This window comes from Nothoprocta perdicaria, unplaced genomic scaffold (assembly GCF_003342845.1).
Source record: "Nothoprocta perdicaria isolate Ctin4 unplaced genomic scaffold, notPer1 scaffold_38, whole genome shotgun sequence".
Classification (NCBI taxonomy): Eukaryota; Metazoa; Chordata; class Aves; order Tinamiformes; family Tinamidae; genus Nothoprocta; species Nothoprocta perdicaria.
This window is the reverse complement of record NW_020455621.1, coordinates 1,009,526-1,027,369: the sequence shown is the minus strand read 5'-3', so window position 1 is coordinate 1,027,369 and position 17,844 is coordinate 1,009,526. Positions and strand designations below refer to the sequence as shown.

The 17,844-nt window shown below is 43.1% G+C and overlaps 1 protein-coding gene across 1 annotated transcript; it reads right to left on the bottom strand.

Annotated features, from left to right (window-relative positions):
* Positions 1-1,071: 1,071 nt before the first annotated feature.
* SFT2D1 (SFT2 domain containing 1) lies at positions 1,072-17,513 on the bottom strand. Its single transcript, XM_026044741.1, has 8 exons — positions 17,428-17,513; positions 13,129-13,215; positions 10,761-10,843; positions 7,258-7,339; positions 4,137-4,172; positions 3,533-3,591; positions 2,385-2,414; positions 1,072-1,683 (listed from the first exon to the last, which is right to left on the bottom strand). Exons 1-8 carry the CDS (start codon positions 17,488-17,490, stop codon positions 1,644-1,646), a joined length of 480 nt encoding a protein of 159 aa, XP_025900526.1. The 5' UTR covers positions 17,491-17,513; the 3' UTR covers positions 1,072-1,643.
* Between the last annotated feature and the right edge of the window lie 331 nt (positions 17,514-17,844).

Below are 17,844 nucleotides of genomic sequence, written 5' to 3'. Positions count from 1 at the left end.
TCTCGCGCCTGGGAGCCCCCTCTAGCCAGGGAATGTGGGTTTCCAACAGGAACCARCCACCAAGGAAGGAGCAACAGCCCCTTCCATGTCCACATCTGGTCCATGTCCCTCCACTGAGGGCCCTGTGGGCTCCAACCTGCAGGGCGAAGGAGGGCGCAGGCCCCACGCAGGGGCTCGCGGGGCAGGGGGGAGGCAGGGCCGGGCCTGCGGTCGCACCCAGCAGCGCCAGCCCGGGCAGCATCAGCGCTGCCCCCGCTGCCACAGGGGCAGAGAGGCGGCCCCGCTGGCCCCGGCTGCTCCCCCAGGGTGACAACCCCACAGCCCCATTAAAGCAAGTGCAGACACCCGCTGAACCCCCTCCCCCTGGGAGGCTGCTGGCCCGGGCACCAGGGTGTGAAGTACCGGAGCAGGGCCCTGAAACTCATCATCCCCTGCRGTGTAAACCAGGATGAAACACAGGGTTTTCTCTTTCATGAAGGGCTCCCTAAACTATGATGGGAACATACTACCATTCCCATCTTTTCAAACTTACTCCCTCCTCTACTTCAGGATTTGGACAGCGAGGGAGGGAAGAACAAGTCACAAAAATTGCATTTTATAACAGCAGTAAAATCTTTTCATTGTGCACCAAAACATTCCTTGTCATGTAACATAAATCCTTACTAACTTGAATGGTTAAACTTTGCTCCTGAATCATTTAATAGCTCTTAGCTGAGAAGARAGGAGAGAGACCCTCTAATAGTCAGCCTTGCTTCCCTGATCTTTTCTTCTTTGATATTGTTTATATGCACACTAACTCCCTCGGAGCAATTTTTCTAACCATTGATATAAAGAAGCTCTGAAGTCACTTCTGCACCTCTAAAAYCCATACTGGGTTTCTAACTGGTTAGAAAAAATACTCCAAGGGAGCAATTCATTCATACTTAGTCAAATGCAGCCCGTAGACAGATAGTTCTCGTTTCTAAATTAAAAAATAGACACCTTCAAAATTCATTTATTTCACAAATCATTCATTTATACATCATCTAGTTATTTTTAGTAAAAAGTATTTTAAGAGTGAAAGTAAAAAAAAAAAATGTTTAAAATATACCTGTTTAATAAAGTCCAGCAAATTTAACAGCTCTTTTAACATGTTCTCACTAAACTTTTTCCCCCATAAAGCACATGTATAGACAGTTCAAAGCAGCCCATAACTTATCAAATCTTTACAACGTTTATAAAACTCAGTCTTTGGAAAAAGCTTACAATGACTAACATGAAAATATAAATGGTACATGGCGAATTTGAGACAAAACTGTAAATGAAGCCTTTGCGCATCCTAGCCCRACTCCAGGGGCTTGCCTAGACCAGGATTAACCTGCGTTATTGGACACAGCTTTAAGCACTTAAGACTAGTTTCCACAAAGTATTTAGATGCACTTTTTGGTTAAAAACCCTACACGTTCCAGTGTAAAGAAACACAGTTATTGCAATTTATTTTTTAAAACCGATACTAGTAAAAATGATTTAATCTCCTAACTGCAAAAGGCAAGGACAGTGCCAAATTGTCACTAGGTATTTCAGGAGTAGAAGAGGATTTTTTGARCAAAATTCACAAAAGACGACGTTGGCTTTTAAAGTGTGAAGTGGCTTCTGCTCTTAGTTTATTCTAGACAGGACGAGAAGCATTTAATCACAGCATCCCTTTGGAAAGAAAAAAAGGTCAATTAGGTATTTGTCTTTATTTATAGATATCATCCATTAATTATATGCAGATTCTGATATTCTTTATCACATTTGTGATTTTGAAATGCAGGATAAACATTTCCGTCACCCAGTGGTGTGTGGTGTAGGACCCTGACAGTCASCACGGGATGAGAGGGCACCCTGCAGCTCAGCTTGCCAAGTCCCATTGCGAGGCTGGTGCAGCTTCTAGCAACAACATTCCGATTCTGTTGTAAATCAACCCTTGTGGWTCCTTTACACAAGGTTTCTAATAGTGCTCTTTGGCACCTGGCGGGTTTGGGTAACCATTTCCTTTAGGAAGGGCAGCCTCTAGAGATTTGTGATGGCTTTCCACATCTGCAAGAAGCTCAGTAATTCATAAAGAAATTACTAGGCAGTTATTGTACCACTCAAAACAGTCTGTGGAAAAGGTAGTTCTTTTGCCCGTAAATAAGACAAATAAAAACAASTGAAGTGATGCACAAAACCAGCTTTTCTTCTGATTAGAACTGAAGCTACTGAGGGTAAGGAGGAAAAGGCCACTGCCCATTAATTCCATTTCCTTTCTGCACAGAATGGGGTATGTTTAAATGGAAAGGAGATTATGTTCCCCTCCACAACATAAAGATAGCCGATTTCTGTTGATTTCTGTTAATAAGGAGGCAATTACAAAAACTCACCTTGCATAAGGAATATATGACAGACTATACCTGAAAAAGAGCAAAAAGTACATACGGATGAATTGTTATGTCTTTCCTAGAGCCCAATTATTTCACTTTACTCCAGCAAGAAAAGCAATCTGTTCTCGTGAATTTCAAACAACATTACTTATCTAATGCTTACTTGAAAAAAGAAAAAACAAACACAAGGGACTTGATAAGAACTAAGTGTACTCCTAGGGGTTTCCTATTTGCAGTTTCTGTTTTTTTTTTTTAATATAGTTTATAACTTTTATTTTAAGCTAAATTGATGAGCAATGGAAAAGAGAAATTTACTATTACCACCAGATTCAAAGTGGATGGAAGTTTGGGGAAAACTGTCCTTCAAGGCAATAGAAATAATTTTTTTTYCCTCTAATTTAGGAGACAACACATATACAGCTATGCAAATATACACCTAGTATTATTTAGGTGTGACAATTGTGTCACATTCCATTACTATCTGCCAGTTGCTTCTCGCAAACCTGAAGGCCGTGGTTTCTCCTCTCCTGCCCAGGCTCTAGGACAGTTCATGAGTGTGGAACTGAACACACAGCAACCGGGTTTTAGCTTCTCCCTATCGGGTATCAAGCATCTACCTGGGTCTAGCACCACACAAATCCACCCCCATCCCCACTAAAGGGTGCTCCGTCCTCCAAGGCGTTCCTGCCTGTGGGGCAAGATCAAACAAAAGCAGTGATCACAGGGGACTGAGTTAAGAGTTGGTACAAACACCCCACCTGGGCCAAGGACACTGCCTAAGCTCAGTTTTATCCCTATGGAGAGGGCAGCAGATCCAGAAACTGTACCAGGCCGCAAGCATTCCCCTAACTGCGCTTGCTTACACTCAGCACAACTGCTGGCTTTGCAGGCAAAACCCTGCACAGAAGGCCTGCAGGAGTGCCAAGAATAAACATATCACAGAACATACCCAGAATTACTATTTTGCCAGGTAACTGCATATAGATTTTGCTGGAGTTGTACAACCTTGCTAAACCAACCAACCAAACATGCTGTTTTAGGCTAGTACTTGGGCAGTTACAGTATGCAAAGTATGTGTACATATRTAACCTCGTGATCATATGGGTGTAGGGGCACGGAGAAGCTAAAATGAATTTTAAATATCTTACCAGGTCATTGCCAAGAACTGCAATATGCAGAATAACACTGCCAAACCTTTTTTACCCCACTAAGTCAAAACAAAACAAATATTGCAAGTTAGTTCATTTTGCATTCGTCAACACCACCAAGTAAAACAGTCTGCTCCGCTGAAAAAGTTTAGTTAATTGATGATGCCCCTTGTCTTATCTCCTCCTTCCTATTCTTAAAACCGATTCTAGTTCCACTTTATCTGTCATCCCATTAACATCTGACTATGGAAATCAATTCGTGGCTTTGAAAAACCGCTGTATGTTTTAACAGAAATATAGAGCACTTTATGGACAGAAGGTATTTTAACTTGCTTTTCTTCACTTTTCCTCAGGAGCCTGCGGACTAGGAACCAACGTTGTAYGTTTTGCATCCTCGCCTGCATCCCGTGCCGGCGGAGGAGCCCGCTCGCGTTGCAGCCAGCCCGCTCGGCGCTCCACCCTCCASCCCAACCCAACTGCAGCTGCACACACAAAGACACTCAAGGGCTCGCCTCTCCTTCACCACTGGCCTCACTGGGAAGCTATGGTACAATCAGCAAGCTAAGCCCCAAGCCCTTTAGAGGAATAAAATATTCTCACTTACCCAGAACACAGCGCAGAGGGTCAATATTAGAGAAAGCTGAGGGGAGATGGGATGAGAAGGAGAAAAACAAACAAAACAAACAAAACAGAATGAATACTCACATATAGAAGCAAGCAGCTGTAGCACAGCTTTTATTTCATTGGGTAATCACTATACTCAAAAACTCACGAAACAAAGAGGCACAGAGTGCTTATATTTTGATTTTTGTATTAAACAACCACAAAATGGTTGAGGTTTGAAGGGACCACTGCAGATGATCTAGTCAAGCCCCATGGATCAAGCAGGGTCACCCAGAGACACCCAGGACCTTATCTCCAGAGAAAGAGGCTCCACAAGCTCTCCAGACAACCTGTTCCAGTGCTSAGTCACCTTCACAATGGGTTTTTCCCTCCTGTTCAGACCTAAGTTCCTGTGTTTCAGTTTSTACCTGTTGCCTCTTGTCCTACTCCAGGCACCACTGAGAAGACTCCAGTCCCATGCTCTCTACATCCTGCCTACAAACACTTGTGTATGTTCACACTGGAACATGGACAGAGCGCTGAAGCACTGGAACTGGCTGCCCAGGGAAGTGGTGGAGTCACCATCCCTGGCAGTGTTCGAAGGAACGTGTAGATGAGGCACTGAGGGACATGGTTTAGCAGTCAGGGTGCGAATGGCTTATAACTGGGCTATCTATGATCTCTGAGGTCTTTTCCAACCATAATGATTCTGTGATTCCATAGAAGTTACCCCCAATCTTATCTTCTACAGGCTGAAGAGACCCAGCTCCTGTAGCCTCTCCTCATTAGGTGTTCCAGCCCATTGATGATGTYAGCAGYGCTCTGCAGGACTCACTCYAGTAGCTCCGTGTCCCTCTCATAGGGGACGGGACCGCACCAGACACAGCCCTYCCGCGCAGCCTGGGGGCCGAGGGCACCGTCACCTCCCTCGAGCTGCTGGCAACGCTCTTCCCAACCTGGCCCTGGGCACCACCGGCCTTCTCGGCACGGAGGGCATCCCGCTGGCTCACGCACAACCCCATCCACAGRGCTGCTTTCAAGCAGGTCACCCCCAGCCTGGGGCGATTCCTTCAAGCTCGTGTTGAGCTTCACGAGGTGCCTGTCCGCCCATCGCTGCAGCSTGGTGAGGACTCTGCATGTGGCAGCCCAGCCTGCGGGGGCATCAGCTGCTCCTCCCAGATGTGCACCCATGAATAAGCTGAGCAGTGTTTTCCAGCACACAAGGGACATGTTGGGACAAGTGTTCAGAAGAAAGAGGAGGCATGAACCGACTTGAGAAACCTGAAGCGCTAAATCAGAAGCAGAGCAAAACTTGCAAAGCCCCATGCCCTACCTACTGGGAGGCTGGCCAAGATGATAAAGTTTCCTTTAATGCAATTAGTCTTAAGAACAGCTTGTTTAACACACCGTTCAGTAGATGGTATCATTTTGAATCTAGTATTCATATCACCAGCATCTGACAAGACAGGTATGTGCGCTGCAATGAACAGCCCATTATTCAACCCCCCCCCCCCCCTCACAACCAGTGCATTTGGCAGACACAGGCCCTGCTTCTGCCAGTGATTTTCATCTTCCAGGAACAAGGAAGGAGAGCGCGCTGGGGAGCAGCTGCCCCGTGCACAAGGAGAAAGCTGCAGGGAGCTTTGCTCAAGCTACTCCTGCAGCTCTCGTCTACTTCCTATCAGCTGGCAGTCTGGGCTCCAAATTGCAAATACAATCTCTTTCCTAAAAATCCTAAAAGAATTCCCATTCATCCTACCCTTTTAAAATAGCACAAGCACCTGAAAACTGGAGTTTCCTTACAGAATAAGCAATSAAAACTTTATAGAAATGTGAATCTTGCACAGGGCAGCTTACWATTGCATTTTTTCCATGTTTTCTTTGCATATTTCATGGAACATTACCCATGGGACAACTTACTATCCAAAATTAATCACATCATCTGTGCAAACCTAACCATCATTTGGAACTATTTTTTTTTCCTCCACTAAAACTCAGCTGGTTCCCACTATGTCACTGTAGCTAACAAAACAGAATGAAGCCCTCATTTTATTTTCACTGAAAAAGAAATTTTGCTATTTTATTAAAAAACCAAATAAGACTATTATTAATTTCTCCAGACACATTTGCAACTCTTGAATTGCCTCCAATTCTAACTTTCTGCTAGGCAGCTCAAAGAGCCAGGATTCCCAAACCTTCTCAGCTACTAAAGAACCTTTGCTCTTGTTAACCTGCACTAAACAGCCTGGAATAGTTTTCTGAGGGGGTGGGGGAGAAAACAGTCAAGATTCACCAAAAGATGCTTTAAAAGTTTTCCAGTTCTTTTCCATATCACYGAAATTTTTCATCCAAACATTCTTAGTTTGCATCCCATATTCATGTTCCCTGTCAGAGGCAAACTTCTAACACTTCTTTTCCCAACCGTGCTGTGCATCTTCTTYGCACAAGTAAGTGGGTAAGTCAATTTTTCAGAGGTTCAGAGTCCCAGCAAGGATCAAGTAACCCCTTCAAAGAAAGTGGGAAAACAAGGGCTTCTCAAATGAGAAAATTGTCATGTTTTTTCCTCATGGGAGGTTTGTGAGAACACACAACCCCTATGGCAGCAGAACAGAGAGCTCACTGAGGGTTTCTTATCCACACTAGCCACAAGCAACTAGAAACATGACAGGGAGAATGAAACAGCTACCAAAGCAAGTGCTAAACTCGTAAGCTGAACAGTCATAACYGACAACTGCCCAGGCAGACCTGGTCATCACATAACTTTGGCAGGAGGTGAATGAAAAGACTTGCTGCAGCCCTGTTCTTTAAGGAATCATTTTAGAAAACAAGCTAAAAATTAAACAACCTAATACTGGGATTTAGTRAGAACTATTTTACTACAAATGATTAGATTAACGAAAGCATAATCAAAAAAAGCATAGACTCACAGAGGAAGGAATTAGGTAATTACATGCAGTTATTCCCTTGACCACTAGCAATCTGTATAAAGGAGATGTAAAGAAATATTGTCCCTTTAGAAAAGCCTCCCATTTAGTTTTAAAATAAAATGGAAAAACTCAACAATGAGCAGAAATAGATAAAAGGTATTAAAAACTAGTTTAAGGTATTAAAAACTATTTTACCAGCATCACAATTGTAGCTATTAATCTTGTTGGTTCAAACATTTTCTTCAGTTGCTTCAGGGGCCCCATCAGGAAACAYGTGCTAATGGGAGAGATGAAAAAACAGACAGTAAGTTGCTTTCAAAAATCAATAAATAAACCCCACAACCACCCACTTTGCAAAAGATCACGTGTAATTAATCAGCTTCCAGCAATTAGATCACTATACATGGCAAGAAAGGCATTTCAGAGTTCAGCAACAGACACCTGTAGCATACAAAGGGAAAGAGTCAAGGAATTTTAGGTCCTAGAAACAGTATCCATATTCAGTCAACTTTAGCTATCAATTTCCTTTGARAGTATTAAATTCATATTCCAGCAAAGCCTAAGAAACTTAATTTTGCCTTTTTTTTTTTAAAGTAGTCATTTGGCAAGACAGTTAACACCAAATGTTTGTCCAAAACTTCCACTTAAACCTCCTATCCAGGTGGCTCTCAAGTAACTACAGTCAAGACTACATACAAAGGAGCTCTAATTTCACCCAAATTCAGCACTCAAGTCCAAGAACAGCAAGAAAAGAAATTAACAGTTTGTACCAAAACCTTCAACTTCCCTTTACAGTGTAGTTATCTGGAGGAAAAATGAAAATAATCAGCAACTCTGGGTCCTCTGTGTTCACACAAACTGCAAGATACAAACAGCACAGCAACCTTTGGTCTTCTCAGGAACCTCCCTGGAAGAATTCCATTAAGAATCCCATGCAAACAGTCTGGAGGGAAGAGGGCTCCAAAAGAGCTGGCTGATTTCCAAGGATCAGCTCCTCTCAACAAGCAGGAAATCAGGCAAAGGCAGCAGAACGCTCGCAGGGGTGAACAAGGAGCTCCTGACTAAAGACATAGAAAGGAAGATACAAGAGGCAGAACCAGGGACAGGTGACATTACAGGCAAGAGGACAGGCTTCTGTAAATGCATGAACAGCAAAAAGGTTAGGAAAAACATGGTCTGCTGCTGAACAGGACAGGGCACTTCTCAATCTCAACTGGTATTTTCAAGGTATGTCCTATCCTCAAGCGGGGCAAGGAGGAGGATCCAGCAGCCATAGACCAGTCAGCCTCACCTCAATCGCTGGGGAGGCAACGAAGCAACCGGTTCTCTTGGATACTGTTTCCAGACTCAGGAGGGACAAAGTGGCGACCAGGAATAGGCAGCACAGACTTGTGAAAGGGAAATGATGCTTAGCCAGTCTGATAACCCTCAACAACAAGACGGACGGTTTGGTGGATGAGGGGAAGGCAGCAAATGTTGTTTATTTTCAGTAAGGCTCTGGACCCGGGGCATCCTAAAGGACCGATAGATGAACCAGCAGGCTAGAAAAAGAGACAGTGAGGGGGACAAACTGGCAGAACTTGGAGGGTTGCCTCAGCAGTGCCAAATCCAACTGGAGGCCAGTCATTAGCAGCACCCCCAGAAGATGGTGCTGGGGGGTAATCCTGTTTTAATGTATTTAACATATTTTAAACATAAGCTGGATGACAGCCTAGAGCACACCATGAGCAAGCTCGCTGATGATGCAAAACCTGGAGTGGCTGCTGCACCAGGTGGGTGCCCTGCCGTTCAGAAGAACCTCCACAGGCTGGAGAAACAGGCAGAAATTCCCTGCTGAATTCAGAGGGAAATTCCTCTGCACCTGGAGAGGAATAGCCCCACAAACCAGCACAGACTGGGGCTGATCTGCTGGAAAGCAACTTGGCAACTTGGCAAAGGAGGAACTGGGGGTCCTGGTGGATGAATGGGACACAGGTCAACAATGTACCCTCATGGCAAGGAGTGCCCACAGTCTCCTGGGCTGCACTGTACTATGAAGAACTTTACCAACAGGCTGGAGGTGACTTTGTGGTGAGGCCACATCTGGAGCACTGGGTCCAAATCTGAGCTTCTTCAACATGTGAAAGACAGGGACATGCTGGACTGAACCAGTGAAAAGCCATGAAGATGATTAAAGGAAGTACTCGACACACAAGAGGAGGCCTAGAGGGTTGGGGCTGTGTAGCGTGGAGAAGAAGAGAGTCGGGGGGGCCTTCCTGGTGTTTATGAATACGTGGTGGGAGGCGTGAGGAAGATGCAGCCAGACTTCCCTCAGAGGTGCCCAAGAGAGCACAAGAGGYGCTAGACACAAACTGAAACTCAGCAAATTCCATTTAAATGCAAGAATACACTTTTTCACCTTTAGGGCTGTTGCACACTGGAACAGGTTGGCCGGAGAGACTGACCAGCTTCCCTTCTTTGGGATACTCCAAACCTGACTAGACTGGGTCATGGGCAACCTGCTCTAAGGTTGCTGCTTGAGCAGAGCTGGTTTGACCAGGTCATCTCTGTTCGTCCCTTTAACTTCAACTATTTTGTGGCTCTCTGAAACAAAATTCATACTCAAAGCAGTAACAATTCTGTCTTCAAGTATATAATACTAGTCTCTTCCAATCATACTGCTAAAGGTACTACTCCAGCAAGAGCAAGAATGATTCTAGATTTGAGGTCTGAAAACTTCACTGTGGAGTCAAAAATGTAAATTCAATCCACTTCCTAGATAATATTGGTTACAAGAAGTGAAAGTCATTTGGGCAGTGTGAGCTCCCGCTCAGAATCAGCCATAAGCCTAGTGAACCAAGCACCTTCTATGGTTAAAGATGAGGATGAGTCTCCCAAGGAGGAGACTGAAACATAATCTCCCATACCAGATGCTCTCCTACTAGCAGCTTTATGAATACATCCCCCTCTCTTCATTTTTAAGGCATACACAGACCTAAGAAATCCGTAAGTTAAAAAGAAAAAAAGACATTTTCTTACTTTAGTAGGAAAGRAAAGAAAAAAACATTTTAAATTTAGCTCACTGCAAACTAACTTTTCTCAATGTTCTTATCTTGGCTGCTGAGCTATAAAATTATGAAAAAAGCCACAATCTTAACTGACTACTGCAAATAACTGAGCAAGAGTTAAAGAAACACAAGGTGAACTTTTATATTCTGCCTGGCCTCATATTTAAAATTTCCTGAACCTCTCCTTTTTCAAAGTATTTTCCAAGGGAAAAAAAAAAAAAAAAAAAAAAGAAGAAAAGAAAGGAAGGTCTCTCTGTTACTGGAAGAGCCCTCTTGCTTTTAACAAGACATCTACAAGTGAAAGACCACCATTTTTTTGGCCAAAACTGAAGTACCTCTGCAACTAGCAGAAAGAAGTCATAAAAAGCCCAGAACATTGAGCCAACAACTTGTTATTCGTGCTCCACACAGCAATCAAGATATCTATGAAATAATCACAGCAGACATAATACYGAGGCAAGAACAAATGCATAACTGATATTCATTAACTGTGATTATGAAGAACTATATAAGATTTTTATGCTATTAGCATTCCAACATAAAAATCAAGGGTGTTTATACTAAGTTCTTGATACAYAAAATGGACAACATTTTCCAGAAATGGTCGAAAATGAGAGCACTTTCTTATTAAGGATAATTATGAAAGCCTACCTGGCTAATGCAGCAATATTTCCCAGAGTATAGAACACTGCAAAAAGTTTGATTCCCTTCGGGAGCCATAGCAATGCTGTTCCCTACACAAGACAGAACATTTGCATGTTTGTAATTAGTCAACTATTTTAAAATGCACAGTACATATTTATTTTCAAAGACTCTGAAGAAAATCATCTTAACATATATGAGCAACACACTGTTCTCAGGAATTTCTTGTTGCCAATACGAAGCAGGCTCCTACAGCCACCTGCTGGCAAAATTATGTATTGATTTAATATATTTAGCAATGTATTTCACAACTATGCAATGTTTACTTAGGTTTTTGTAACACAATTTCAGCTTTCTTAAGATTTGCTAGTATAGATAAATAATGCACAAAGGGAAAAATGTCATAAACACTAACATCTAAAATCTCATTTTCCTCCAGTAAGGCACCTAGACTCAGTCCAGCATTTTACAGAATTTGAAATTAAATATTCTAAAAACTAGTGAGACACTCTCTCAATTTCACTAAAACACTAAAAATCCCAGATTTTCTGATGGTTTTTAAGATAAAGAAGAAACACAGCTTAAGTTACAATCAAAACACTACCCAATTGCAATTTCAGGSGTAATCTTTGGGGTCAATTAGTACAGAGCAGGAAATCACAGAAAGTAGCAAGGGAAGACTAACAAAGACAGGTTACTCTCTGCAGAGATAAATCGAAATAAAATACACTTGTTTGCAGTACTGACCAGCTAAAGAAAACTCATTCATCCCTCAGCTTTGGATATACAAAATCTAAATATCAAGTAAATTCTGAAATAATTTTAGATGTATATTTACATAGCTGTCTCTCTCTCTCTCTCTCTCTCTCTCTAGTATTCTAAATTAGAAAAGGGACTTCTTGATACAGACCTGGCACAATGCCTAAAGTCTGAGAAACAGCAACAAGGTGTAACTGTAATCTGTCCAGAAACTGAGGTTAAAATACTATGTATTTGTGTAAATACTATGTATTTAGTATTCATGCCATTTCATATGAATACTAAAATTCATAATTATATTAGTTATATATTTCTTGGTGCGAAAGGTTGAAGGAAGTTGGAGGGAAGCTTTTACTCAAGTAACCCTAAAAACTAAAGATTTTTAGCCCAAACTCAAGCTCCTCCGTTATGAATTCCATGACCTGTACAACATGCATCTGGCCAGAGTCTGTGCCACTGTACTTAGTATGGATTCAATATGAAGGATACCAACCTCTAGTTCCTTTACAGAGTGGATTATTACTGAAACAAGATCTCTCAGAAAAGACCACAATAGTTCAGGTTTATCTCGAGGTCTCATGCAGCCTTAGCAAACTGAGTTTAGATAAGAAACCAGAGGGTCCCACCCTCAAGAGAATCCAGTGAGTCACTATCATTTAATATTTACCTCAAACAGCAAACAAACTGCTTCTCCACAACTGTTTCCTCCTCCCTGTCAAATATCCCTCTTTGGACTTAGGGAATTTCATGCTAAATGCCAATGAAGCAGCAGTAACCTAAGCAAAGAAGCCAACATAGACAAGGCCAGATCAACYGCTCCACTCTACTGGGAGCAGTTACTACAGGGCAAGACAAACTCCCTGGCAGTCGCCACAAAACCTGCAAGCAGCTGCCTCGTGTGCGAGCCAAGGGGCTGCCTGCTGACTTGCTCTGTGAAGAGCCCAAATCCAACCAATCTTCACTGAAAAAAAAAATCGCATAAGGAGAGAAAATCAGCAATAMCTCTCCCCTATAACCTCAATCCAAATACCCACCCACTCTTATTTCACCTACTACCCTATATGCAGAAGAACTGCCCTGGAGCACCACTTAGCCACATCATGCTTTTCTAGACCCCATCAATTAAGACTTTGACTTTCAACTGCARGCCCGAGCCTCCTTCCAACACTTCATGTTCAAGACCTGAACAAATGCTTTGCCAACCCCAAACCAGCCACAGTGCAGCAGCTTTCCCAGGCGCCAACACGYTCCCACAGGCAGTATTCATTGGTTTGTGTGAGGCATAATGCTGGCAGCTTCTTAAAGCTTTCCCCTTCCGTGAAAGTTAYGAAAAAAAGATTACTAAACAAAAGCTCCTTCCTAGTATGCCACACAGAATGCTACATTGGCCTGGTCTCCTTTGAGGAAGTAAGACTGTCAGAAAATGAACTTAYACACCAGTAGCCCCTATACATTAATTACGTATTTTAATGTCAATTAGGTTTATGGATGCAAAATATAGGCTTCAGGATATAAAGCATGCACAAAAAGTATAAAGTGTTAATATTTATGAGGTTCTACTACAGAACCTTAACAAAAAAACTGTGAAAAAACAAATAAACAAACATACTTTACTTACAAGAATAGAACACGCAATGCCAGCAATAAAACATATGCCAAACCATTTGACTCTGGTACCAAAGCTGAGTGTTGAGGCATCAAGGACCTTGAAAGAAAGGGAGGAATGGGGAAAAAAAAAGGCGAGGGGGGCAGATATTAGAAACAGTTTTGAAACATTTTAATAGTAAAGAAAATGTGGCTTTTAAATGTTTAACTGAAAATAGTTTCCTTCAAAAAAAAAAAAAATCCCAGTTATGTAAACTAGCCTAAAAAACATGGCTRCTTGCCTACTAATCACTTCCTCAGCTACCTCCAACAACCTAAAATTCTCATACAGTTGTTTCAAAGCAGAAAAACGACAGGACTCCAAATGTGCTTGCTTTTTTCTTAAATATTTGGAATATTTAATGGGCAGAGGATCAGATTATTAAAAATAATCTTCATATTTGCCTGCTTGCTGAACACACTGCTAGAACACACCACAGTACTGAATTTTCTGCCCCTTTTTCTCTGTTCAGAAGCTAAGACAGATCTTTCCAAAGGACTGCGGACGCTACTTACCTCATTAGGTCCGACTCTTTATCCTTATGTAAGCATTAAAGAGACAGACAAAAAGAGTAACTAAAACATATTTTAATATTTGAAGCCATATTTAACAGTCATATTCATAAATTCCTATATGGATGGGGAATGGAGGAAGGAAGAGCTGGTGGTAAAGGAAAGATGCACATTTGAATCATGCTTTTGGCTTTATCTGTTCATGCAGCTAATCACACGTACATAAAAAACGTAAAATCCTTTCAGTTCTAGCCCAGAAAGGAAGGGCTGGTGAGCTAAAACTATCAGCTGACCCAACACATGACACACATGAGAGGATGAAGGAAAAGTGTTTCTTCAAGTTTATCAGCTTATAACCTGCAATGGTTATTCAGAGAAAAAATGCTAAGAATGCAGACAAATGAAACATAAAAGGCTSAGAAAAAAAGTCAATTTTAAAATGCAATTTTAAAAACAGCTTAATACAGTAAATACATTTTACAGATATAATTATTAAAACCTTGGATCGGTAATATCATGTGTACATGAACTGCACACAAAGCTAAACAGCATGAGCAAGGGCTGCCAGATCTTAGCAACACAGCATTCACATAATGACAAAACTTGAAAAACAAAAAAAAAGGCATTAAAATGAAGTCTGATCCTCCAATTATCCTGAGACCATTACTATTTATGATCTCAAGCTACACTTAGTTAATGCAATAACCAAAACCATGGAACTCCAGTTTCTCAGTTGCATTTTCTTAGGTGCTGGTGCATTTGGATTTAGTGGAAGTGCAAACTTTGAGATATCCGTTTCACCCTTGTGGTGAAGCACCTTGCAGCAGAAGTGGAATAACAGGTACTTTCTTCAACAATTTAAAACGCACTTAATTTAAAATACAGATTTCAGCCTGTAATCGAAGTGTCAGGCAATGATCTGTTGAAGTTGAGGAAATGGCCCAAGGCTATTGTGCCGTGTCTACTGTATGAGCAGGAATTTCAGGCAACAAGATGGCCAGGAAAGTAACAGAAATACTAGTTTTTTAAGTTTAGTTTTTCACAATTAAATTCAATGGTGACTATGAATAAGAATCCCAAGARAAAGCAGTTTAAGCTGTGTTTACAGGAAAAGCAGTCAACAAAGTCAGGATGATTGGCATATTTCTCTAGCACTATCTGATATAAGCTGTACAGCTCAACCTCAACTTCAGACAAAAATAGCTGGCACACCACTCTACAGTATTTGTAGAGGCAGTAGCTTTTACTTAGAAAAACAGACAAAATTGCWATACTGATTCCATATCTGGAGAGAGTTTCCCCAGAAAAGCTGTGAAGGAGKGTGGGAGGGAATTCCCATAAGGCCTGTCCTTCTTGCTGTGCCACTTGGCAACTTGTTTCTAAGCAATTAACAAAATGAAAGGGGAGAAGGAGAAAGAACAGAAACCCTTGGCTTTCTATAGCTGGGCTTTAATGCCCAACTCCTGGACAAGCAGCAAATATGTTCATCCATAGGAGACTCCAAGAGAACTAAGAAATRAACAAGAGCACCCAGAAATCAGGCAGGAATCCAAAGCAGCAACTGGAATCAGGAAGGCAGACTTCTCAAATCATAAGGGATGCCCTTGCAACAGTCCAACGCACAAGGTGCAAGCGACAGAGAGCTGTATCCCTACAGAACAGGGCATGCTTGCCATGGACACACAATAAATCACACCCAGAAAGCTGCCTTTCAGCAAAACACTTCTTGCTTTTCTGACCTTTAATCTGTGCTCCTATTCCCCTTAAAAATAAGCTTGCAAAAGTTTTCATGCAGGATTTCTTTTTAATCTTTTACAGACTAAGAGCAGCTTCTACCAGTTAATCATTTTTTTTTCTTCACAGCAAATTTAAGTAGCTGAGAAAACGCAAATCCAAAACAGTGTTAGGTAGAGCCAAAGGATCAAGCTCTTAATGTGTCTTAATTATACAGCCATCAGCTATCCCTAAGAAAGGGCTACTGTTTTTAACTAAATGCATCACTATTTCAAGAGTTTAACTAAAATATAGAATGGTTTAATACAAAAAAGTGGAATCCTGTGTTTTTCTTCACAGTCTTATCTTTAAAAAATGATCTTCTCTATTTTTTTYTGCGAATTTCAGTAACTAGTTTTGCTTTACCAACTGGCTTATTTTCCAATATTCTAGCAGATACACGTGTACTGAGAGATATGGAAAATACAGGCTGCATAACCGAAAGAAATACAGGTTGATTCTTGAGTGGTTTCTTCTTACTTCAAAGCAGATCTTTCAGTATCGAGTTTCCATGCTTGCTTCTATAGCATATAGGATAGCTTTTGAATGTGTACATGTTCTTGCTATTTAAGTCTCATCGCATTATAACACTATTATATATAATAATCAAATTATACTATATATAGTTTAGCTATTTGGTTACTAATATTCAACAAATGAGAGTCTCGGCTCAGTTCCCCCTTTCTGAGAACATACATCTCAAAACTAAAATTATTCAAAGTTTAGATATTTATCTTTTGACTCCCRCCTTAAACCAACCATGGCAACATCAAGTCTCTTTATCACAATTTGTGCCACATACAAAATGGTCCTGAAGACTTCTCGGAATTGATATCTGTTAGCATGAAGATTAACAGCAGGGCATTTCTTTGGTAAACCTTGAGAGGAGATCAGGCGAGGCATCCCCACGGGGCCGGTTAACTGGGGTGTGAAGCAGCACGGGCCCAGCCTGCTTCCCGAGCAGCATCACATCTGGATGTGACTTAGCTGCCTTGCCGGGATCCAGAACCTGAGCTCCTGAATCCCGTTGGCCAGCGGCCACTCTGTGCAAAGCCAGGGGCCTCACACCAGCACCAGCGCATCCCACACAGCAGGGACGCGGAGGCAGCACTGGCCAGCAGGGTTTACTAGCCACAGGCCAGACGCTGACTGCCCTGCAGCCCACTGCACCCCAGGACCCTGTTGCTGACAGGACCTGGGTCCTTCGCACAGGCGGCACCTGAGCGAGCAGCCRCCCCAGACAACAGCAGCTGACTTGGCTAAACGTGCAACCAGCTCGTCAAGGGTGTGCTCAGCACCCCGCAAACTGGAAGTGAAACCCTTGGAGGGCACGGTGTTCAAATGCAGCGATAGCCGAGGAAGGTTTCAGGGGGAGGAATAAGAATGCTTAATAGCACTTCAAGGGTATAGTTAAGAAACAAATAATAAAATATATGAACGCATACACAGAGAAAATAGACTTCAAAGCAGTAATACATAAAATTGCCACTGATAAAAAAAAAAGGAGAAAGAAAAGAAAAAGAAGTGTATTTGCCTTTTACAGGTTCAGAAGCACAGAGAAATGGAAAAGCAGTTTAAATAACCCATTGCTCATCTGCGGCCCAGGTACCAGGGCCACGCAGGAAGGAGACAGACACAGACAGATAGACAGACACACACACACACACACACACACACACACACACACACACGACAAGGGCACCCCGTTAACCGGGAGCCAGGCGGGGAAAACGAAACCGTCGAAGCGGAGCCACCAGGGCAGCGAGACAAACTTCTTCCCTCGGAGGCACCTCGGAGCGGGCGGGCGGGTGCCCGGGCGGGGCCCCCACGGCGCAGACACCCCGCGCGCTGCCGCTCGCGCCCCGCGCCCCACGGCTCTCTGCTCCCGACGCGGACACGAAGGCGCCTGCAGCCCCGCGGGGGCGAGACCGGGGCGGCGCAGGCGGGAGCGCCTGGCCGAGGCCGGGGCCGCCCCGGCGGGCCGTACCTGCGCCGTCAGGCCCTGCTCCTCGTCGTCCTGCCCGCTCAGCACCCGCCGCAGCTTCTCCATCGCGCCGCCCGGGCGGGCCGCGGGGCCGCTGCGCTGCGCTGAGCTGCGCCGGAAGTCACGAGCGCGCGGAGCGGGCCGCCCAGAGCGGCGGTTGGGCGGCGGGCTCCGCGCATGCGCGCGGGGAGGGGCGGGGCGGCCGTTGGGCGGCCGTTGGAGGCGCGCTCGCCTCTGGAGCGGTTTGGGTTTGTTCGTTAGGCAGTGCGAAGCGGTGCTTTAAGGGAAATAGATAGATAGATAGATAGATAGATAGATAGATAGATAGATAGATAGATAGATAGATAGATAGATAGATAGATAGTTTGCAAGTGTGTAGTGCACGAGCTGTAACAGTAGGTGCGAGCTCCAATGGTATAG